Source organism: Rhinatrema bivittatum, chromosome 3 (genome assembly GCF_901001135.1).
Source record: "Rhinatrema bivittatum chromosome 3, aRhiBiv1.1, whole genome shotgun sequence".
NCBI lineage: Eukaryota > Metazoa > Chordata > Amphibia > Gymnophiona > Rhinatrematidae > Rhinatrema > Rhinatrema bivittatum.
The window spans coordinates 560720257-560738797 of record NC_042617.1 but is presented as its reverse complement, the minus strand read 5'-3'; the positions used below and the strand labels follow the sequence as shown (position 1 = coordinate 560738797).

The 18541-nt window shown below is 44.0% G+C and overlaps 1 protein-coding gene across 5 annotated transcripts in view; it reads left to right on the top strand.

Moving 5' to 3' along the window:
- TNFAIP3 (TNF alpha induced protein 3) overlaps nucleotides 1-18541 on the top strand; it is an 83324-nt gene that overhangs the window by 46276 nt on the left and 18507 nt on the right. For 2 of the 5 annotated variants that reach the window (XM_029596484.1, XM_029596485.1), the window contains one exon: nucleotides 10282-10583. In XM_029596484.1, the coding sequence (XP_029452344.1) occupies nucleotides 10286-10583 (298 nt within the window). In that variant the 5' untranslated portion in view covers nucleotides 10282-10285. Of the gene's footprint in view, nucleotides 1-4375; nucleotides 4755-10281; nucleotides 10584-18541 lie in introns of those variants that run through there. The other 3 variants (XM_029596483.1, XM_029596486.1, XM_029596488.1) reach the window with 3 other exon arrangements.

The window sequence follows — 18541 nt, the reverse complement described above, 5'->3', positions numbered from 1 at the left end:
CTGTGATACTTAAGAAATGAGGGGCGGGCGGACGAAACGGGGGGCGGGCCTGTGCTAGCCGGCATGGTTCGCACCGTCGCGGTGTGATCGCTGCCGGTTTCGCACCCAATAGCACCACCATAGAAGGTGGAGCTATTGGGAGTGAAATAGGGCGCGAAAAGGTCCTTACCTTTCCGTCGTCTGCGGCGGCTTCGCGGAGTCAGCCCCGGTGACGCCCCGACTCCTCCTCTTCCGGGGCCGACTCCGCCCCCATTTCGGTATCGCACGCGATACGTGTAGAAAATAAGACCCTGTGGACCATAACCTGTTATGCCATCAGATGAAAAACATTGGGATGGATGGCAGGGTTCTCAGAAGGTTCTCTTCATTTCTATCGAACAGAACATTCCAAGTCAAACTGGGCAACCATACATCTGATACTTTCCAGTGTGATACAGGAGTCCCTCAAGGCTGAGCCATCTCAGCCACACTATTCAATATTTACATGCTTCCACTGTGTAAATTACTGGCGAATCTAGGAATAATTTTCTTCTTGTATGCTGATGACCTACAATTTTACATCCCGCTCTCCAGATCATTTGAAAATACAGCCTCATTACTCTCTACCTATATGAAAAGTAATACAAGAACTTTTGCAACTTAAAGGAACATTAAACCCAAAAAAAGACTGAAATGATTTGGCTGAGTAGAAACTCATTAATAGTTAAACCACCTGCCCTAAACCCTTTATGTATTTTACCAGATAAAAAGAGATTTAAATGTGAGCTAAAAGCATGGCTATTCAAAAACACATATAAATTAACTTTAAAACTTCAGAATATACAGGACAGCAAAGTCAAGAAGGACATAAGATAATAATCGAATCATGAAGAATAAATCAAACGAGAGAATGGACGATTCTTAAAAGAACCCACTGACTAAGATGTGAAAACTATCATTTTGATTTCTTTTTCAATACTCTTTGCCTTAAGTACCAGATCTATTATTAATATGTACTAGACATTTCACTAGATAAATATTAATGCCTGTCTATGAATACCACCTCTCTCTGCAACAAATCATTGATTGTTTGTTGAGTTATAACTATGAATGAGAGGTCTTGAACGAGTAGATGTGACTCGGTTATTTACACTTTCGAATAATAGAAGGACTAGGGGGCATTCCATGAAGTTAGCAAGTAGCACATTTAAGACTAATCGGAGAAAATTCTTTTTCACTCAACGCACAATAAAGATCTGGAATTTGTTGCCAGAGGATGTGGTTAGTGCAGTTAGTGTAGCTGGGTTCAAAAAAGGTTTGGATAAGTTCTTGGAGGAGAAGTCCATTATCGGCTATTAATCAAGTTTACTTAGGGAATAGCCACTGCTATTAATTGCATCAGTAGCAAGGGGATCTTCTTAGTGTTTGGGTAATTGCCAGGTTCCTGTGGCCTGGATTGGCCTCTGTTGGAAACAGGATGCTGGGCTTGATGGACCCTTGGTCTGACCCAGTATGGCAATTTCTTATGTTCTTAATGTCACTTTGTAAACCATTGTGATCTATATATGGAATGACGGAATATAAAACGTCAAAATAAATAAATGTAATAAAGGAATATTGTGGCATGTGGCTTGTAGTATGTACCTCTGTGTTTCTAGTCCGTATGTGATGTGGTCTATCTGCCTGTGTTTCTCTCTGTGTCTCTGCCTCACACTCTATGTGTCTTCTGACGGGAAGTTATGTGTCTGTGTTTTTCTGTCTAGGTATGGTATGTTTGCATCACTGTATTTGGGTGTTGGGTTTCTGTCTCTTTGTGAGAGTGTCTGCCTCTCTGACTGTCTAGGTATGGGATATAACTATGTCTGTCTCTGTCTGTTTAGATATCTGTTTCACTCTGTATCAGTCTGGGTGTGGAATGTCTCTGTGTGTGTGTGTGTGTGTGTGAGAGAGAGAGAGAGAGAGAGAGAGAGAGCTTACTCCTTTCAGCAACTTGAAGAGAATCAAAATGGGGGGCTTTAAGCCACTGGTTGGCAGTGTCGCAACACACTGGTTGAGAATCGCTGTATTAGACTATACAAGCATATATATTTCTACATGACTATGTACATGGTTAATAGGATGTCAAGCAGCACACTTATCTACTTGTGGTCAATAGTCTCGGTCTACACAACTATATACATTTCTACAAGAGGTTCATTTAGTATTTGGCAATTTGGTGTTGTTGGCCCCCCACGATATACCACCAAATAGAATAGAAGGGACCTCTTGCATTCCTGCTTAAGTATTATTATCCTCCCCCCCCCCCCATCCCAACTGTCACCCATGTGAAAAGATGCAGCTGGGCTGGTGGGCAGTGTTGGCCTGGGGGGGGGGTCCACTGTATTTAAACCATCTTCTTCCATTCTGCTAAAAATTCCCTGCCAGCGCTGCAGTCCATGCCCTCCAGGGGTGCCGACTCCACCTTCACGAATGCTGCTGGGGTCCCTTTGTTCAAGGGGGGCACATTCCACCTCTAGATCTGCAGGTGGGGAACCGCTTGATCTCGGGATGGGGGGGGACGACACTCTATCTCTCAACCTGCTGCTGTCCTTCAGTTCTCATCCTTTGCTTGGGTTTACAACTCTAGTAGACTCATGGCTGTTTTAGTATTCAGTGACTCTGGCCCACCACAGTCTCAGCTTTCAGTGACTTTAGTACCACTAAGGTCATAGCCAGTCATGTGCTGTTACCCAGCTTGGATAAGTCACCTTCTCTCATGCTGGCTTTTGCTTTATCTATTGTGTGACCCTGTATGAGCTATTCCCTCTCAACCAAAAGGCCAAGATCCAGTCAGGACCATGGAGAGAAACTATATGCACACTCCTCCATCCTGCCTGGTTATCTGCTGTTGTCTGGGAACTTGGTACCCACATGTCTGAATACCCTTGTGAGTCAGGGTGAAAATCTATTTGCTTCCTAGGATTGTTTTCCAGTACATTTCTCTCACAAATCCCTTTCCCAGTCATGGTTCTGTAATTTAGGAGGTTGAATTCTTTTTTTAGTGATATTTCCTACAAAAACAACCCACTAGAAGTCCAGGGGGCTGTCATATGCAAATACATTCAATGGTCAGTTAAGCACCTTCACAGTAAGGGGTAGTTTGATTTTCCTGGGCTAGCAGCCCGGAAGTTACATAGCTGCATTGTTCTCTTTTTTTTTTTTTTTTTTTTGCTGTAGTTCACTTAAATGATAGTATGCTCAAACATCTGTCTCTTAGAAGGGGCGTTTCAGAATGGTGAACATAAACAAATGGAAATGAAAACTTTTATTTATTTTGATAGGCACATTCCATTCATTTCAGGGGCCATGAATGAAACACATCTTTGTCACATTTTACTCATTTGTTTCAAGTGAATACACATCCCTATGTGGCATACTGTAATATTTTATGATGGTTCAGCCCTAAGAGATCAGGGCCCTTTAAGAACATAAGAAAATGCCATACTGTGTCAGACCAAGGGTCCATCAAGCCCAGCATCCTGTTTCCAACAGTGGCCAATCCAGGTCATAAGAACCTGGCAAGTACCCAAAAACTAAGTCTATTCCATGTAACCATTGCTAATGGCAGTGGCTATTCTCTAAGTGAACTTAATAGCAGGTAATGGACTTCTCCTCCAAGAACTTATCCAATCCTTTTTTAAACACAGCTATACTAACTAAGGAAGGGTCTCTCCTGACCTCTCCCTATCAGAAGAACCCTGAAAGTACAGCCAGGCAGCTCAAGGCACAGGATAGCCTCCCAAAACAGCAGACATCCCCATCCATTTCTTGCACCAGAAGATGAGACTATAGAGCAAGGAACACATTTCTGACTAAAATGAGTACAAACATAAGAAGGCAAGAGTGAAAGTGAACACTAGTCAAACAGAAACAAATGCATTTCCTCCTGTACTCTGCAAATACAAAAATAGGAAAGGTGCACATTTCCCAAAGCTGACAGAGAAAACCAAAGACTTCCCATAAAAGAATGAGCAGGAAAAAACTCGATAGAGTTCTGGGGAAAACAAGATATATCAGTTGTAGCAGCAAAACATGTATCTTATATCAGAAACCTAATCTGGCCAGGTGCAATATAGACCAACACCAGAATCCAAGAATGGTCCTTGTCCTCTCTGTAACAACATTTATTTTAACCACTTTATCTGTCAAAAACTGCCATGCCAATCAAGTTATCTGAAGCAGCTAAGAAGCAGCCAACTTCCTGGCGCTGTGCGCCCCCAGCCTTTCTCTGTGCCTCTTTGAAGCTTTCGCGCGAGGCAGGGCTGGGGTTCCCCTAGCGGAGGAGTCCTGCACTGTCTGCGCTCGCCGCGTGCACGAGCAGGGCTGCCCTCCGCCTCCTTCAGCCTCGCTCTGGCCCCACCCCCACCCTCCCCTGCCAGGCGTCGCTGGCTGGAAAGTCCCCGAGCTGTGGAAATCCCCGGTCCAGCGACCGAGGGGAGGGGAAGTGAGGCGCTGCCCGGAGGGTGGACGGCAGAGAGCCGGAGCTTAGCTGAGACTCGCCTGGGCTTAGGCAGCGAGTACCTGGAGCCGCTGGCAAGCTGGGCCTGCGAGGGAAGTGAAGAGCCGCCCGCTGCCTCTCGGACTCATGGGGCTGGAGCTCTTTGCATGGCGAACTGCAGCGGGCGCAGAGACTTTACAGCAGTAAAACAAAAACGGGAGGGGGGGAATCGGCATTGCACGCAGGCTCCATCGGCCCATTCCCAAAGTCGGTTTTGCTGCTTGTTCTTCGCTGACAGGTAAAAATCCAGAGCCGGTGCTGTAGGTGTTTGCTTCCTGCAGCAGGCCGGGGTGAAGGGCTTTGTGGGACTGCAGAACTGTTTGTGGAGAGAGTACTGAGATGTGCATCAAATTAGAGATAACGAATATGTGTGTTTATGGTTTATTAGAAATATTAAGTGCACACATTTTTAAAAAAATGGTTATGGGAAATGGTTTCATTCAGTAGTCTAAAGGTTTAGGTATTATTTATATTGTAGCAGTCACATAACTGGTGACGTGTACCTTTGCATTCTTTTGGATAGTGCCATATTTATTTGTATGTTTACTGTTCTTAGCCTTTCACCTATATGCAAGGGGACTTCCCTTCAGTTGACACCTTAGCTGTCTCAAAGACATAGCCACAATGTGCCCAAATGCCCACAGCATCAAATGAACACTTTAGGCAGACTTCTTTTAGTATAGTGAAGCCGTCCTGTTTTAAATAGATTTACTACACCTTTCTGAAGTGAAGGTGAGATAATTACATTAGCATGAAAGCTGTTTATTGTGATCATATAACCTCATACGGCACCAAGATCATTTACTATTGTAGAATTAATAGTAGTGGGCTAATATACAGTTAATAGTGAACAAAAAGTTTAATATGCGTCATTTTTATAGCTTCTGTTTTGAGGCCAATATTGCTCCCTATGGAGCTGTATAATGAGATTTAAAGAAAGCTGCTTTAATAAGCAGTCACATAAAATTAACAAGACTTCCATAGGAAACTGTTTAATAGTATGAGAGGGCAAGAGTTGAGAAGCAATAATCAGGTCAAAAATATAGTGCTGCATAACTGACCAGACTGATAGTGGTTGCTGGAATACACTTCTCTAAGGTTGATGGGGGGGGAAGGCCTGAGATTGGTAGATAATCTCATTTTCAGTCTTAAATCCCGGTACAACACATCTGTTGTTAAAAGAACGCTGCACTTTGTCATGTACAGATGTACGTACAGCAGTTGTCAGGGCACTAAACACTGAACTATAGATAGTGCAAGGTGAAACTGAAAGCCTCCAGTCATGCAGGTTCATCCTTTGTCAGTGACAATATTTCCTAGGTGGGTGCTAATACAAACTAATAGCTGGCTAGCAGTTTAATGAATTTGACTGGTACATTTCTGTAATGGATATAACTTATTCCTGGGATATAGAGCTATTTCCTCCTTCAATGCACAAAGGGAAAAAACCCTGTGGGCACGTGGCCCTTAATCGAAAGCGTATTGTCTATGACTTGCCAAACACACTAAATGTTCAAGTTGGCTTTTCACATTCAATTTATTATCCTTTTGATCAAAGGGTTTTCTCTCATTTTGTATCTACAGGAAAATATTCTAATTACCTCTTAACATTCGATATGACACAATATCATATCAAATGATATGTCCTCATACAGTCCCACTTTTCAATGGTTTGGTCGCAGACCAGAATAGAAGAACCTCTTTAAAAAAAAAAAAAACCTGTATGTCATTTTATGTGCCTGTTTGGTTTTTATTTTAGCTTTATTTGTAGACTGGCTTTTAGAAAACAACAGATTATAGTGTTTTATATCACAAGGTTTCTATGTCATTGGTAGGAATTGGCCTCAGTTGCTGATGATAGAAATTTGTCATTTGATGACTCTTAGCAGCTTGTGTGAAAGGTAATGTTATAGACTTTTGGTCTTGTTCCAAGCCTGATGGCAGTATTTTGGGGCTTATCCCCATGAACTGTAACAGTGTAGCAGCTAGGCCTGGCCTTAGGGCGCCTTGAGAGAAAGGGTGCTGCAGCACTACTGCTTGTTGGGCTGGGCTGATTTGCCTCCACCTCACCCCCCTGCCGTGTGCCCGGCGGGCAGAGGAGTGCGCTGTGCTTAATGGCAAGTCAGTGTCCTCTACCGCGCAGGGACAGTCTTGCAGTAAGAGCCGCAAGCATCTAATCTCATGGCCCAGATCGCAAGACTGGCCCCCGCGCAGCAGAGGAAACTGACTTGCTATTCAGTGCCGCTCCTTGTGCTGACCAATGGTAGGCCCAAAGAAGGGCTGGTGGTGTGGCCGCTGAGAGGGGAGAGAAGACTGAAAATACCAGGAAGCAGGGGAGACCGATGTTTTATTTTGACTTTTGTTTCCCCTTTTTTTTACATTTGACATATTGAGGGTAGGGAAAGGGAGACTGTACATGGAGTGATGGGGGAGATAGGGAGACCTACATAGAGAGATGGCGGGAAGACATAGAAACATAGAAATGATGGCAGAAGAAGACCAAACGGCCCATCCAGTCTGCCCAGCAAGCTTTCACACTTATTTTTTTTCTCATACTTATCTGTTACTCTTGGCCCTTAGTAACTTTTTGGTTCTATTTCACTTCCATCCCCGCCATTACTGTAGAGAGTAGTGCTGGAGCTGCATCTAAGTGAAGTATCAGGCTTAATTGGTTAGGGGTAGTAACCGCCACAATAAGCAAGCTACTCCCACGCTTATTTGTTTACCCAGCCTGTGTAATTCAGACCTTGTTGGTTGTTGTCTGAATATAAATCCTCTTTTCTTCATCCCCCCCCTGCCGTTGAAGCAGTGAGCTGTGCTGGATATGTGTTCCAAGTGAAGTATCAGGCTTAATTGATTCGGAGACTTACATGATATGGGAGGGTGGAGTGACAGGGATATGACATAGGGTACCGAGCAGAGACATTGGACATGGAATGGTGGGGGAACAGTTAAAGGGAGGCCTACATGGGATGGGGTGGGGAGAAGCTGGGGAGCAGGGAGAGGGTGTGAGTTGTGCGGGGGAAGTCTATACATAGCATGGGGTAGTATGCAGTGGGGGGATATAGAAGATAGAGAGGATTTGGGTGGGAGGGAGGAGAATGCCATTAACAGTTTTCTCCCAGGGTGCCATTTACTCCAGAGTCGTTCCTGGTTTTTGCCCGCAGAGTATTTTCTGTGTCTGGGGAAGCATTCTAGAGTGAGTTCTTACTGAAATCTTGGTCCTGTTACACCAGGGCAGTTTCATGCCACGGTTGACGATCATTTGCAGAGTTCCCCACCATTTCAGCAAAGAGGCCCAAAACTGCCTGAGCATGGATACAAAGGTGCCTTTTTACTAAAATGCATGAACTGCATGTTATTGTAGTGCCTTCTCTATTCACTAAAGGTGGTAAAGCCTTTCGCGAATGCATTGCATGTAACTGAGCTCCTTTGTGTAATTTTATCAGCTCATTTGAATTTTTAATGCGGGACTGCACGTTCACTTCAGCACAGACACGTTCATGTGGAGGTTTAACACGCGTGATTGCCTCTCTTAATGCTGCTTATTAAAGAGGCCCCGAGTTACTTTCTCCCCTTGTATAGTTGGGCAATGTGAGATATTCCGTATCATGCCGGTGCTGTGGGCTGGACTTCCTGTATTTTTTTCTGCTGTATTTCAAAAGCTCTAAAATGCACTTAAGAACGCAAAACCTTTTTTGTGGCAATGTTTGCAGCCTGTAATGTGTGGGGTCCATATATCTGATTTCCGAGCACGTGGAGGTAGGTGGACTAAATCCTTTTTAATGGATTTGTAGGGAGAGAATACTTATTTTGCGTTATCTCCAAGCTATAGCACTAATTAAAACAGTGGATTCCGAAGGTAGTCAGCCCGATATTCAGACCCTCGCCACTAAACAGGACAGCAACACGATTTATTTTTCCATTATTTTAGTGCGATTACTATAGGTGCCGTTAGCCGTGTAGCTGTGTACGCTAAGCTGAGCTAAAGATAAATAACAAAAAACACCCCAAAAAAGTAAACCCGACTGTACAGTGATTTTTAAAGCTCTGTTTGAGTTGTTTTATATTTAGGTAGTGGCTGTTAATGCTGCCAGTTCAGAAATTGCCTGGTGAAGGAGTACTTGATGGGCAGATATTCCAGAAGCACTTAATAATTCTGCTAGCGCCCCTGGCATTAAGTTCTGGCAGTGAATAACCTGGAGTCAGCGAGGGGCAGACTTGTTTTTGTTCAGTGTGGGCGCGTGCTGGCACCCACTCGCTGACGCGTTAGTAAATCACAAACAACAGCACTTGCTCCACAGCGGAAAAAGAGCCGCTGCTTTCTGGTTGAAGGGGAAATAAATAACCGGGCAGCTCCGTGCTAACGTATTGTTAGGTAATAACCCAGCCATCCATTCACCCCCGACCTTGTATTAACAGAGTCGATATCTTGAGGAGCATACAGGGATTTAGTGCCCTTTCACCTGTCTTGTAAGTGACCAGGGTAGGAATCTGTTTGGAGCCTAGGACGGCAGCAGCTAAATGTATAAGGTTTTTCTTTGCTGTCCAGGGTTTTCTTCTTTGCGCTGTTTGCAGCCTGTCCTCTGCTTCCATGTTTTCTTATCTTCCCCTGATTCCTTTAATTCCTTCAGTGTGTGTCTCTCACCTTCTTTCTCCTCTTCTCCTCCACCAGCTTCTCCTAAACCTTCTTTCCCCTCCAGCTCTCCCCGTATGTTTTCTCTCTGCCTCTTCCCAATTGCATTGCCCTCTGCCCCTGTTAAGGAAGGGAGTGGGTTTGCATCAGCCCCAGGATTTGGGTTCAGAAGCCAGCGGGATGGGCTGCCCTGGGCGACCACAGCTTCTGCGCCTATAGCCCAGGCAAGGCCCAGCCGAGTTCCAGTACAAAGAATTCCCCCTGCCTACCAATCTACTTTCAGCTCCGCCGTCCCCTTTTCCCGCTGTTTTTCCCTGCTCTCTGTGCTTCTCAGCAGCTTCTTCCTGCGATGAGCCAGGAATCTCTGGTTCAGCCCCCCCCTCCTTAATGTACTCTGAGTCTTAGTTAAGTCCTCACCCCCCCACGCTCATTCCCTTTGGTTCTCAGCACTGGGTCAGGCCCTCGGCTTGGCTCTTCTTGGGGTCCGGGGTCCTTGGTTCTTCTACATGCGGCATGGCTCAAGGCTCAGTACGTCTGGTCCCCTTTTTCCCTATAGTGACCCATAGCACGGGTCTCAGAGCTGCACTGGCCCATAACTCTGTCTTTGCACAATCTTTAAACATCAGAGGAATTCTGACACATTAATATGGCACTGGTCTTGGCTACATTTATCAATCCAGCTAAAAACTTTGAGTAGTTTCTTAAGTGGGAGACGTCTTGTGGGAAGTACTCCCATTAGTTTCTCTAACAAGAGGGGGTCATAAACACCTTCCTTTGGCAGGAGGACAAGGCAAAGGCACTCAATAAAAAAAAAGTATGGGGCTCTGCTTCAGATAAGAAAGAACTGGCTTACCGAGCCTGTGATCAAAATGCTGTTTCTTCTCTTTCTCCTGGGGTTTGCATTGACTGAGCTTTAGAAGTGATGTAACTGCATTGCCCTGCTATGACTCAATTTAGCTTATTGATGGGAGCACATAGTGATGCATAGGAAACTCAGATTAGCTGTCCTGATTCTGAACAGGACTAACGGCAGGGGGATTTCTGGCTAGGGCTTTTATATAAGACGTGCAGCGCCGTGCACAAGCACAAAGCTAAAGGCAATGATGGTTCTTTCTCTGCTGCCTTCCAGTAAGATGGCCACCCAGCAAGTCCTTCCTCAGGCCCTGTACATGAGCAATATGCTAAAGGCTGTGAAGATAAGGGAGAGGATGCCGGAAGACATTGCCCGGCCCAGCAACGGGATAATCCACCACTTTAAAACCATGCACAGATACACGCTGGAAATGTTCAGGACTTGCCAGTTCTGCCCGGCATTTCGGGAGATACTTCAGAAAGCCCTGCTAGACCGAAGCATCCAGACTGCCCTGGAGAGCCAGAGGAAGCTGAACTGGTGCAGAGAAGTCAGGAAACTTGTGCCACTAAAGACCAATGGTAAGTTTCCGTGCGTCTCTGATTAGATAATAATGAAAGTAGCATATTGTAATTTTAGATGTATTATGTCTTATCAGTTAATGGGCTTTAAAACTAAATAATTTAAATACAAGGATCTGTCTAGTCTTGTAGTGCTACTCAAATGTATGCTGGGGATCTCTTTTTTTCCAAATTTTGCCTGGTGTTAATCTGTGCGATCTCCTTACTTATATGGAAAGCTATGGACCAGCACCGGTGATCAGAATGGAATAAAAGACCATGGAAGATCATTTCATCTCTCTATCAAAAAATCCAACATATGATTTAAGATGGGTAGTTAGAACTCAGAAGTTTAAAAACATCAGATCCATTTACTTGCCTGGTCTGTACCTCCAGAAGTGAATTCATGGGTTGTTGTTTTTTTTTCTAGAAGGTTCAGACTTATTTTCTCCTTGTCAGATCCCAGGGGAACCTGTTTTTCCAAAGGAGGGATGCTTATCCATGGCCATTTGAGTCTAAGGTCTGTGATTTCAGAGCTCAAGGACATGTTAGCATGGAAATTGAAAGGATGTAGAACAATCTTGTAATAAAGGATGCATGTACCAAGAACGTCTGTGTTTGAAATGAAAGCAGACCTAATAATTTTACTGTTATAACTGGCAAATTCAGTCCTCAATTGAATGTAAGTACTGTGTATTTTTTCTTTCTAAATGATATGTACAGTGCATGTATACATACACACAGGTGAGACTTTTACTAGAGCTACCCTAGCTAGAAGCCCCTTGTGGCTACACCTCTATGTACCTTTTAAAATAAACATCATTTATAATAAACAGTGTCCCACTGACATCAGTAGAACTCCCTTTATTACCTGAAAAAAAAAACACCTTTCTTTTCTCCTGCTGCCAGTGTAAATTCCTCCGAGCTTTGCACTAAAACCACCCCAGGCATATGACTTCTAGGATTGTGTTAGCACAAACGTACCCAGCACGTGTATGCAATGAATGTGAGCCTGTAGAAATGTTGGGGGTTTTTTTGGGGGGGGTGTGATTCACCACATACGCATTTGAGGATATGAGAGTTTATCAAATGGGGAAGAGCGTAGTAGGTGGTTTAACTATTGAAACCTCATGTAAAGAAGAAGAAAAAAAAAAAAAGAAATTTCCAGCTTCTATTGGCTGCAGCAATTTCACTTGTGCAATGAATTCCAGCTTGCCCTGGCCACGCCCACCTGGAAAGTCCAGCGTGCGCGCTTGGCGGTTCAGATGTCTGCTTGTCAGAGAGAGAGAGAGCACAATAGCTGTTGCCCAATTGCTGGTTAGCTCACTCAGGCTGGGGAATTCCGAGTGATAGGCTGGGAATTTTGTACCGGTGATTTTTCAATATCTAACTGAAAGTGGAGGGTAAAACAGAATTCTTATCTTTGTTCTAGATTTTACAGAAGGGGGAATTTCAGCAGGGCGCAGCCCTTGCATTGTCTTAAGGGCTAGCAGTTCCTTTTGACTGGTTTCCGTCCCATGTCTTGTGCAGGCATGCCAGGGTTACAATCGTCCTTTCTGTAGGATGGGCTTTTGTCTTACTAAAGTGAATGACTTCTTTTTTTTTTTATTTCTTTGTGGGGGGGAAGGCTTAGGGAAGCAGGCTATTATGGAAAAAAAAAAAAAAAAGCCCAGGGGAAGTGCTCTCTTGGCTTCCTTAGTCGTAGAGAAACCAAAGTGCCAGTGCTTGCAACACATTTAACCGGTGCAGGTGCTGAGTTCGCCAGTATAACTCTTTAAAAAGACAGAGATGTATTCAAACTAAAGCACATGTTTGTAACTTTATATCCTTCAAACCACGCCAGAGGAAAGATAACGATTGCAGATTTCTAGTGGTGTGTGTGACAATCATTGCTAGGCCCAAAAGGTTCCCAAGACATCAGAGTTTGAAGATTATTGCATCTCTGCTTTTTTTTTTTTTTTAACACATTCGATGAGTGAAAAAATCCCTTTTTCCTTTTTTTTTTACTTTAACTTAGCAATAAAGCTGACCACATTGCAATGCTACCCAAGGGTGGGGGGGGGTCATCCATTAAAATGTGTTATGGCGTTATCGCATGCGAAAAACACTGTAGCGCACGGCGCAAATGCAAATTTTGTAGGGGGGGGGCAGGATCGGGGAGGAGATTTGGGTGGGAATTAGTTAAATTAGGGGCCATATCGCGCCATGTGATAGCACAACGCATGCTATCGCACGGTTTTAACGCCGGAAATAGGGACACCTTTTTCCCTGGTGTTAAGCTGTGTTATATGTCTGAAATGGCCATAACGCAATTCGCAATACATTTTTGGAATTGCATTTTGGCCATTTCTGGGCTTGGGGGGGGGTGGGGGAGGAAAGTGGAGGAGAGTACAGTAGCCTCACTGTGTGCACCTATTTATATCTCTGTAGGAGGGCCACATGATAGGTCGAGGTGACGTGCAAGTGGTGGTTTAGGGGCCAGTTTCACATGTAGAGTTAGACGTATGAATAGTACAGTATACCTTGGTGAAGATTTGACGTCATTTGGAGTGAGGAAAGTCACACAATAGGGTGAGAGACCATAGTAGAAATTTCTTCTTTGTGTGACTTTCCTCACTCCAAATGACGTCAAATCTTCACCAAGGTATACTGTAGAGTTAGGCGTATGAACAGTACATGTGAAACTGAACCCTAAACCACCACGTACAACTCTCCTCAACATATCAGGGGGCCCTCCTATAGAGATATAAATACTTAACTACTATGAAGGCCTTGTAGATAGTCAGTCTCTCTCTCTCTCTCTCTCTCCATAAATACTCCCCTTTTTCTTATCGCGGAGGTTATTAACGAATGTAGGCCCAGGTGGGCAGAATACAAAAATCCTGCAATCTGCATCTGCACAGGGAGAAAATCACTTTAAAATGAAGAGCTGCATTGTCAGCAAGCTAGGGCTTGCTTTGAGGTGCTGCACACTTGGCATCCCTCTGGAGCCAATGCAAAGCTAGTCGGAGAGCTGACGGAGCACAAATGGCACCAGTGCAGCATAGGGAACAATGGCTGTTTGGCACGTGCCATGCATGGCCTCCTGGAGGAAATAGCTTTCAGTGTAGAAGGATTTTTTTTTTTTTAACTCCCTATTTTCTTCCCCACTTTGAAATTCTTCCCCACAGAAAACAGGCCTGGGTGACTAATGGTTCCCTCTCTGGCCAGGGGCTAGAGGGAAAATTCCTTTCGAGACAGAAATCCGCTGAGCCTTTTTTTTTCCTTTTAGTAAGGGTCATTACTGTGGTGGCTGTCACCTTCCCTCCACCCAGGTTCATCGCCTCTTCAACATGTGCCCAAACCCCATAGATCAAACAGCCGACTTCGTGGGGAAGGAGGGTAGAAGCAGAGCCTATGCCCAGGACCCCAGCGCCACAAACAGCCTCCTTGGCAAAGCTGAGTGATGTCATGTTTGGGGCACCCTATACTAGCTGGGCCATTGCCATAATTATTTCTGCACTGGGTCCCAGTGCGCCTCACGCCAACCTTGCGCCACAGCCGAGCCACGTGGCTGGCTCCTTACTTTTCCCTTCTGAGGAGGAATAGTGCTGTACAGACGCTGGTAGTTCTCTAAACTAGCAGACGTTCTGAATAGGTTTGATAAAAATCCCTTTAGAATAAATAGCTGAAATGTAAGAAGTGGTCATATCTGTTAGTAAACCTTCTCAGTGCTCTTAACAAAATATTTTTAAAACAAATTAAAATGTCTTCAGGCAACCACGTGTCCCTGAGGTTCTGCACCGCGGTTTTCAGAATTTTGCAACACATTTGCATCTCTTTACATTACTCAATCTGTGCAAGAAGCTGGGTTTTTGGGGTTTTTTGTTTGTTTTTTTCTTTAGGGAAAGCTTTTCAATTATTATTTGAATTTAAAAAATAATCGGGGCAAATTTCAAAACAGTCCGCTCGGGCACAAGGTCTGCGGGGTGCATTGCAGCTGCAGACTGTGTAATGGTTTTTGAAGGGAAAGTTCATGCGTACTTTCCCCATGAGAAGTGCCCACAGGGCCAGTTGGGCCTCCAAACGTTGCACCTGCTTTTCTGTGGGCCTGATTTGGCTAAGACGCAGTGCCCTTGCGTATTTCCTAATCCCACTCAAAGCCCACTCCCGGGAACGCCTTCTCTTCCTCCAGCTAAAAGTCTGCACCCTGTGGATCCCCCCATGTCTACTTTTTGCTGGGTAAATCTGTCCTTACCCTGGTAAATGGCATTTGAAATTTATTCACAATAAGTTTTTCAGTACTTACTGACTATACTTGATTGTAATTCTTTTTGCCTTTTATTAGTATGCAGGTATTTTCCCTTTCGGTTCTTCCTTATAACTGTCTATATCTTGCTCCTTTTCTCTGTCTTCATTTGTTTTCTCTCATCTGTCTCCTCTTTGACCCTTGCCCTCTCTCCCTACCATCTCTCTCGCCATCTCCAAAAGTGCCTCATTTCTCCCCGTAACTCCCTTCACTCCCCACCCTTTCCATCCAGATCGTCTCTCCCCATTCACCTGCCCAGTTCACCTGGTCCACACGCTGAGGATATACCCCGGCTGCCAGCCACAGAAGCTTGACTGCTTGATATCATTCCTAATCGTACTGATAGCATGGCTTGCAAAAAGTGAGCCCGGAGCAGCTGAAATGGGAGAGTGGAAAGGGGAGCAGCAGTAGGGTGGCAGAAGAAGTGGCACCAGGCAAGCTGGAAGACAGGCCCATTGTTTCTTAAAGGTGTGCATCAATTTAATTATCGTTTTGGGTTTGATTTTTTTTTTTTTGTTTTGTTTTTTGTATTTTTTTTTTTTTTTATGTGTGAGAAGTTATCTTTGTTTTGTTTTTCGTGTTAGTGCACACTGTTCGAGTTGCAATAGTGCGCACTAACACAAAAAAAAACCCCATGAAATTTCATGGAAAATACTATCATTTAAATTCTGAAATATGAAAAGACTTTATGTATTTACAATAATTTCTTACCTGCCCAATTACCAGACATCTGTTCTGGGCAGTTCACAGTTTAAACATACACAATATAAAAACCAAAGTCAGATAAACTAATAACAATTAAAAAAACCCAACACTCACTACAAGCCTCACGAAACAAATATCGTTCACATTGCCTATTTCATTAAAAACTTAAGCATATCCCTATAGTTTCTTGTGATTCTGGGGCCCTGGCCATGGAATCATGAGAACTTGGGACCCTGACAATAAGGAACTGGTATGAAAGAGACTATTTTACCACAAACATATCGGCTGTGGAGAGCAGTTGAATCTTAAGTTTTAGAAGGGAGTTAACCTTTACTGTTATATTACAATCGACATAAGTTGTGTAATAGAACTGAAATTCTTAAAAATTAAAATCTGGGAATTCGCCAGGATATTTTAATGAGAAAGCACTTGGCCAGACTGGCCCGGTGGCTCAGTGCAGGTACTGCACACTGCCAAACCCTAGGAGCTGAATTTGATTCCCAGGTCAGGTCTTTACTCACTGAGCCATCCAGGACTGGGGATGCTACAGAGGTAGCATTCATAGCCCCTGTGGGAGAGAGAATCCCGGCCAGAGTGAAATGATGACATCTGGTGTTTACGACCCGTGACTGCAGGACTCCAGAAAGAATCTTGGTACATGGCTGGGTAAGTTAGAAGGCGATATAAAATAGGAAAAAACATTCCCCAGGTATATTTGAATGAAGGCCCACAATGCCAGATTCTAGTTCTGGTTCCAATTGCTCTGAAACCCAAAGTAGCAGGAAAAAACTGCTAGGCCTTCCTACTCGCTCACTGTAAAAAAAAAACAAAAAAAAACACTTGGGCTGTTGAAAGCTTCTGTTAGGTTAGTATAGTATAAAGTTTGCATTGCGGTGCATTTGCTGACCTTTGTTTCTCTGTACTCTGCTGCTGCTTCTGGTGCTCTGTTGTACTTGTATTTTAAAGCAAACCAACTTGATTCATTAGAATCCCTCTTTCCTGTTGTAGGCAGCCCCGATAGGTCCCTACCAGATAGCCTTAAATAGGAAGGAGTGTATCAATGCTATTCAGCACCTCCATCAAGGATGCTGAGTGTCGCCTCTCACCTGCATAACTGCAGGAGGGAATATAGAATAATGTGGCATATTGTGTTAGATTTTTAGGAAGGAGGAGTGTTCATATCTGGAATTCCTCTGTTTCCCAGTCTAGTCCCCACTGTCAGACACGTTAGGAGGAGGGGATATCAGTACCCAACTGGTCTGGTAGGGCCTGCCTCAGTTCTGAGTGAGTGGGAGGTTTTTTTAAGAGTTGATTTTGGACTGGGGGGAATCTCTATGCCTGGCTTCAGGAGAATATTTCCTCCTGCCTGGAAGAGAACATCTGCTATTTCATTTTCAATAACATGGAAGAACAGCAGTGACAAGCCACAGGAGAAATATTCCTGGTGTTTGAGGAGATTTTTGTGTCTTTCTGCTTGGAAGGAAGTTGTGGCCATCCTTTCTGCCCAGGAGAAAGGATTGTGGATTTTCCCTATTTGCTGCATTTTAGACTTTCGAACCGAGAGATCCATTGTCAACAACTCAGAGGAGAGTGGAGGACAGAAAAGGTCAGTTGGAGATTCCCACTGGAGTTTCGGTGAAGGAGCAGAGAGTGAATGGGATTCTTGGAAAGCATCTGTGACCTTGGATATTTTTTCCTTCATCTTGGGAAGGGAGATCCATCATGGCTAGGGGATCCTTTGCCCTGCTCAGATGGTGACTTCCAAATGCTGAGAGGAGAGATTATCTTAGTGCCGGCCACCCTGGCACTAGCCCGGAGAAACAGGACTAGGAGTAGAGATTGGACGTATCCTTGAGAACTCTACTGGTGCCAGATGATGCCCATTGAAGTTTTCTGCAGTAAAGTTTTGTTTTCTGGAACACCCCGCCCAGGTTTCCAGTGTGGTTACTGTCACATAGACACTGCACCATTCCAGAGACTGTGAGTACACTGAGAGCAAGAGAGAGTGAGGTATTACCCCCGCAGCCTTGGACCTTGGGGGGTTCCACGTCCTCCTGCATTTGGAGAAACCACATCCTGGGACTGACTGGACTTGTGGTTATGTACAGGGACTTAACCCTAAGATTAAGCATGACCCCTGCACATTTCAGACAAAACCCTGAAGTAGGGGCTACACTACCTAACCAATCTTACTAGGAAGAAGACCTACAAACAGAGGAGTCTATGTGCATTATTTGCCCTAAGCAAGTCCTTGGAGCTGTGTAACACGGTCAAACTTGTTTTTTAACAAAAATCAATGTAGCTGCAGTGTTCTGTACAATCTGTATCTTTTATGTCTAAGAGTAGACGCTCGACTATGAAACAAGGAATTGCAATAGACTAACCGACTTAACATTAGTGAATGTGAGCAATTTAAAATCTGATATTTTCGGAAAAGTTTAAGTCTACAGATAAGTCTCAAAAAGTAAAAGGATCATTGTCCTAAGTGTGAAACCTGAGAAGTAAACCATGAGTTCATTATCTAACCTAACCCCCAGTATGGAAACAATCTTATAGCTGGCTGGAGGTCCCAGCCGTTATTGGAGAAGGAAGTTTATCAGGTCACCAGCTCTAGAGAACCAAATGGCCTCCAGTTTTCCTGGATTAACCTTAAGCTTGAATGAAAATAACCAATTTAATCTCCTCTCGCCGTGCATTAAGAAAATGCGAGCAAGCATGGCAGAAAGCTCCCTCTACGGAATCTGCAAAAACCTTTAGGTTACTGCTCTCTCTCTCTCTTTCAGTTGAAAGTCTTAGAAGCAAAAAAAAATCTTCTTTTCAAATAACATTCGAAAAATCGGCTTTAATCCAAAAGCTCTATTTAAGTTGGCAAAAACCTTTACTACAACCACCACTTGTGGCCAGCCCATGAATAGTTCATTCTCTGCCGTTTTGTTTTTAAGATTTTTTAAACTGAATTTTGAGAAAATTTGTGAGTTTTCTAAGT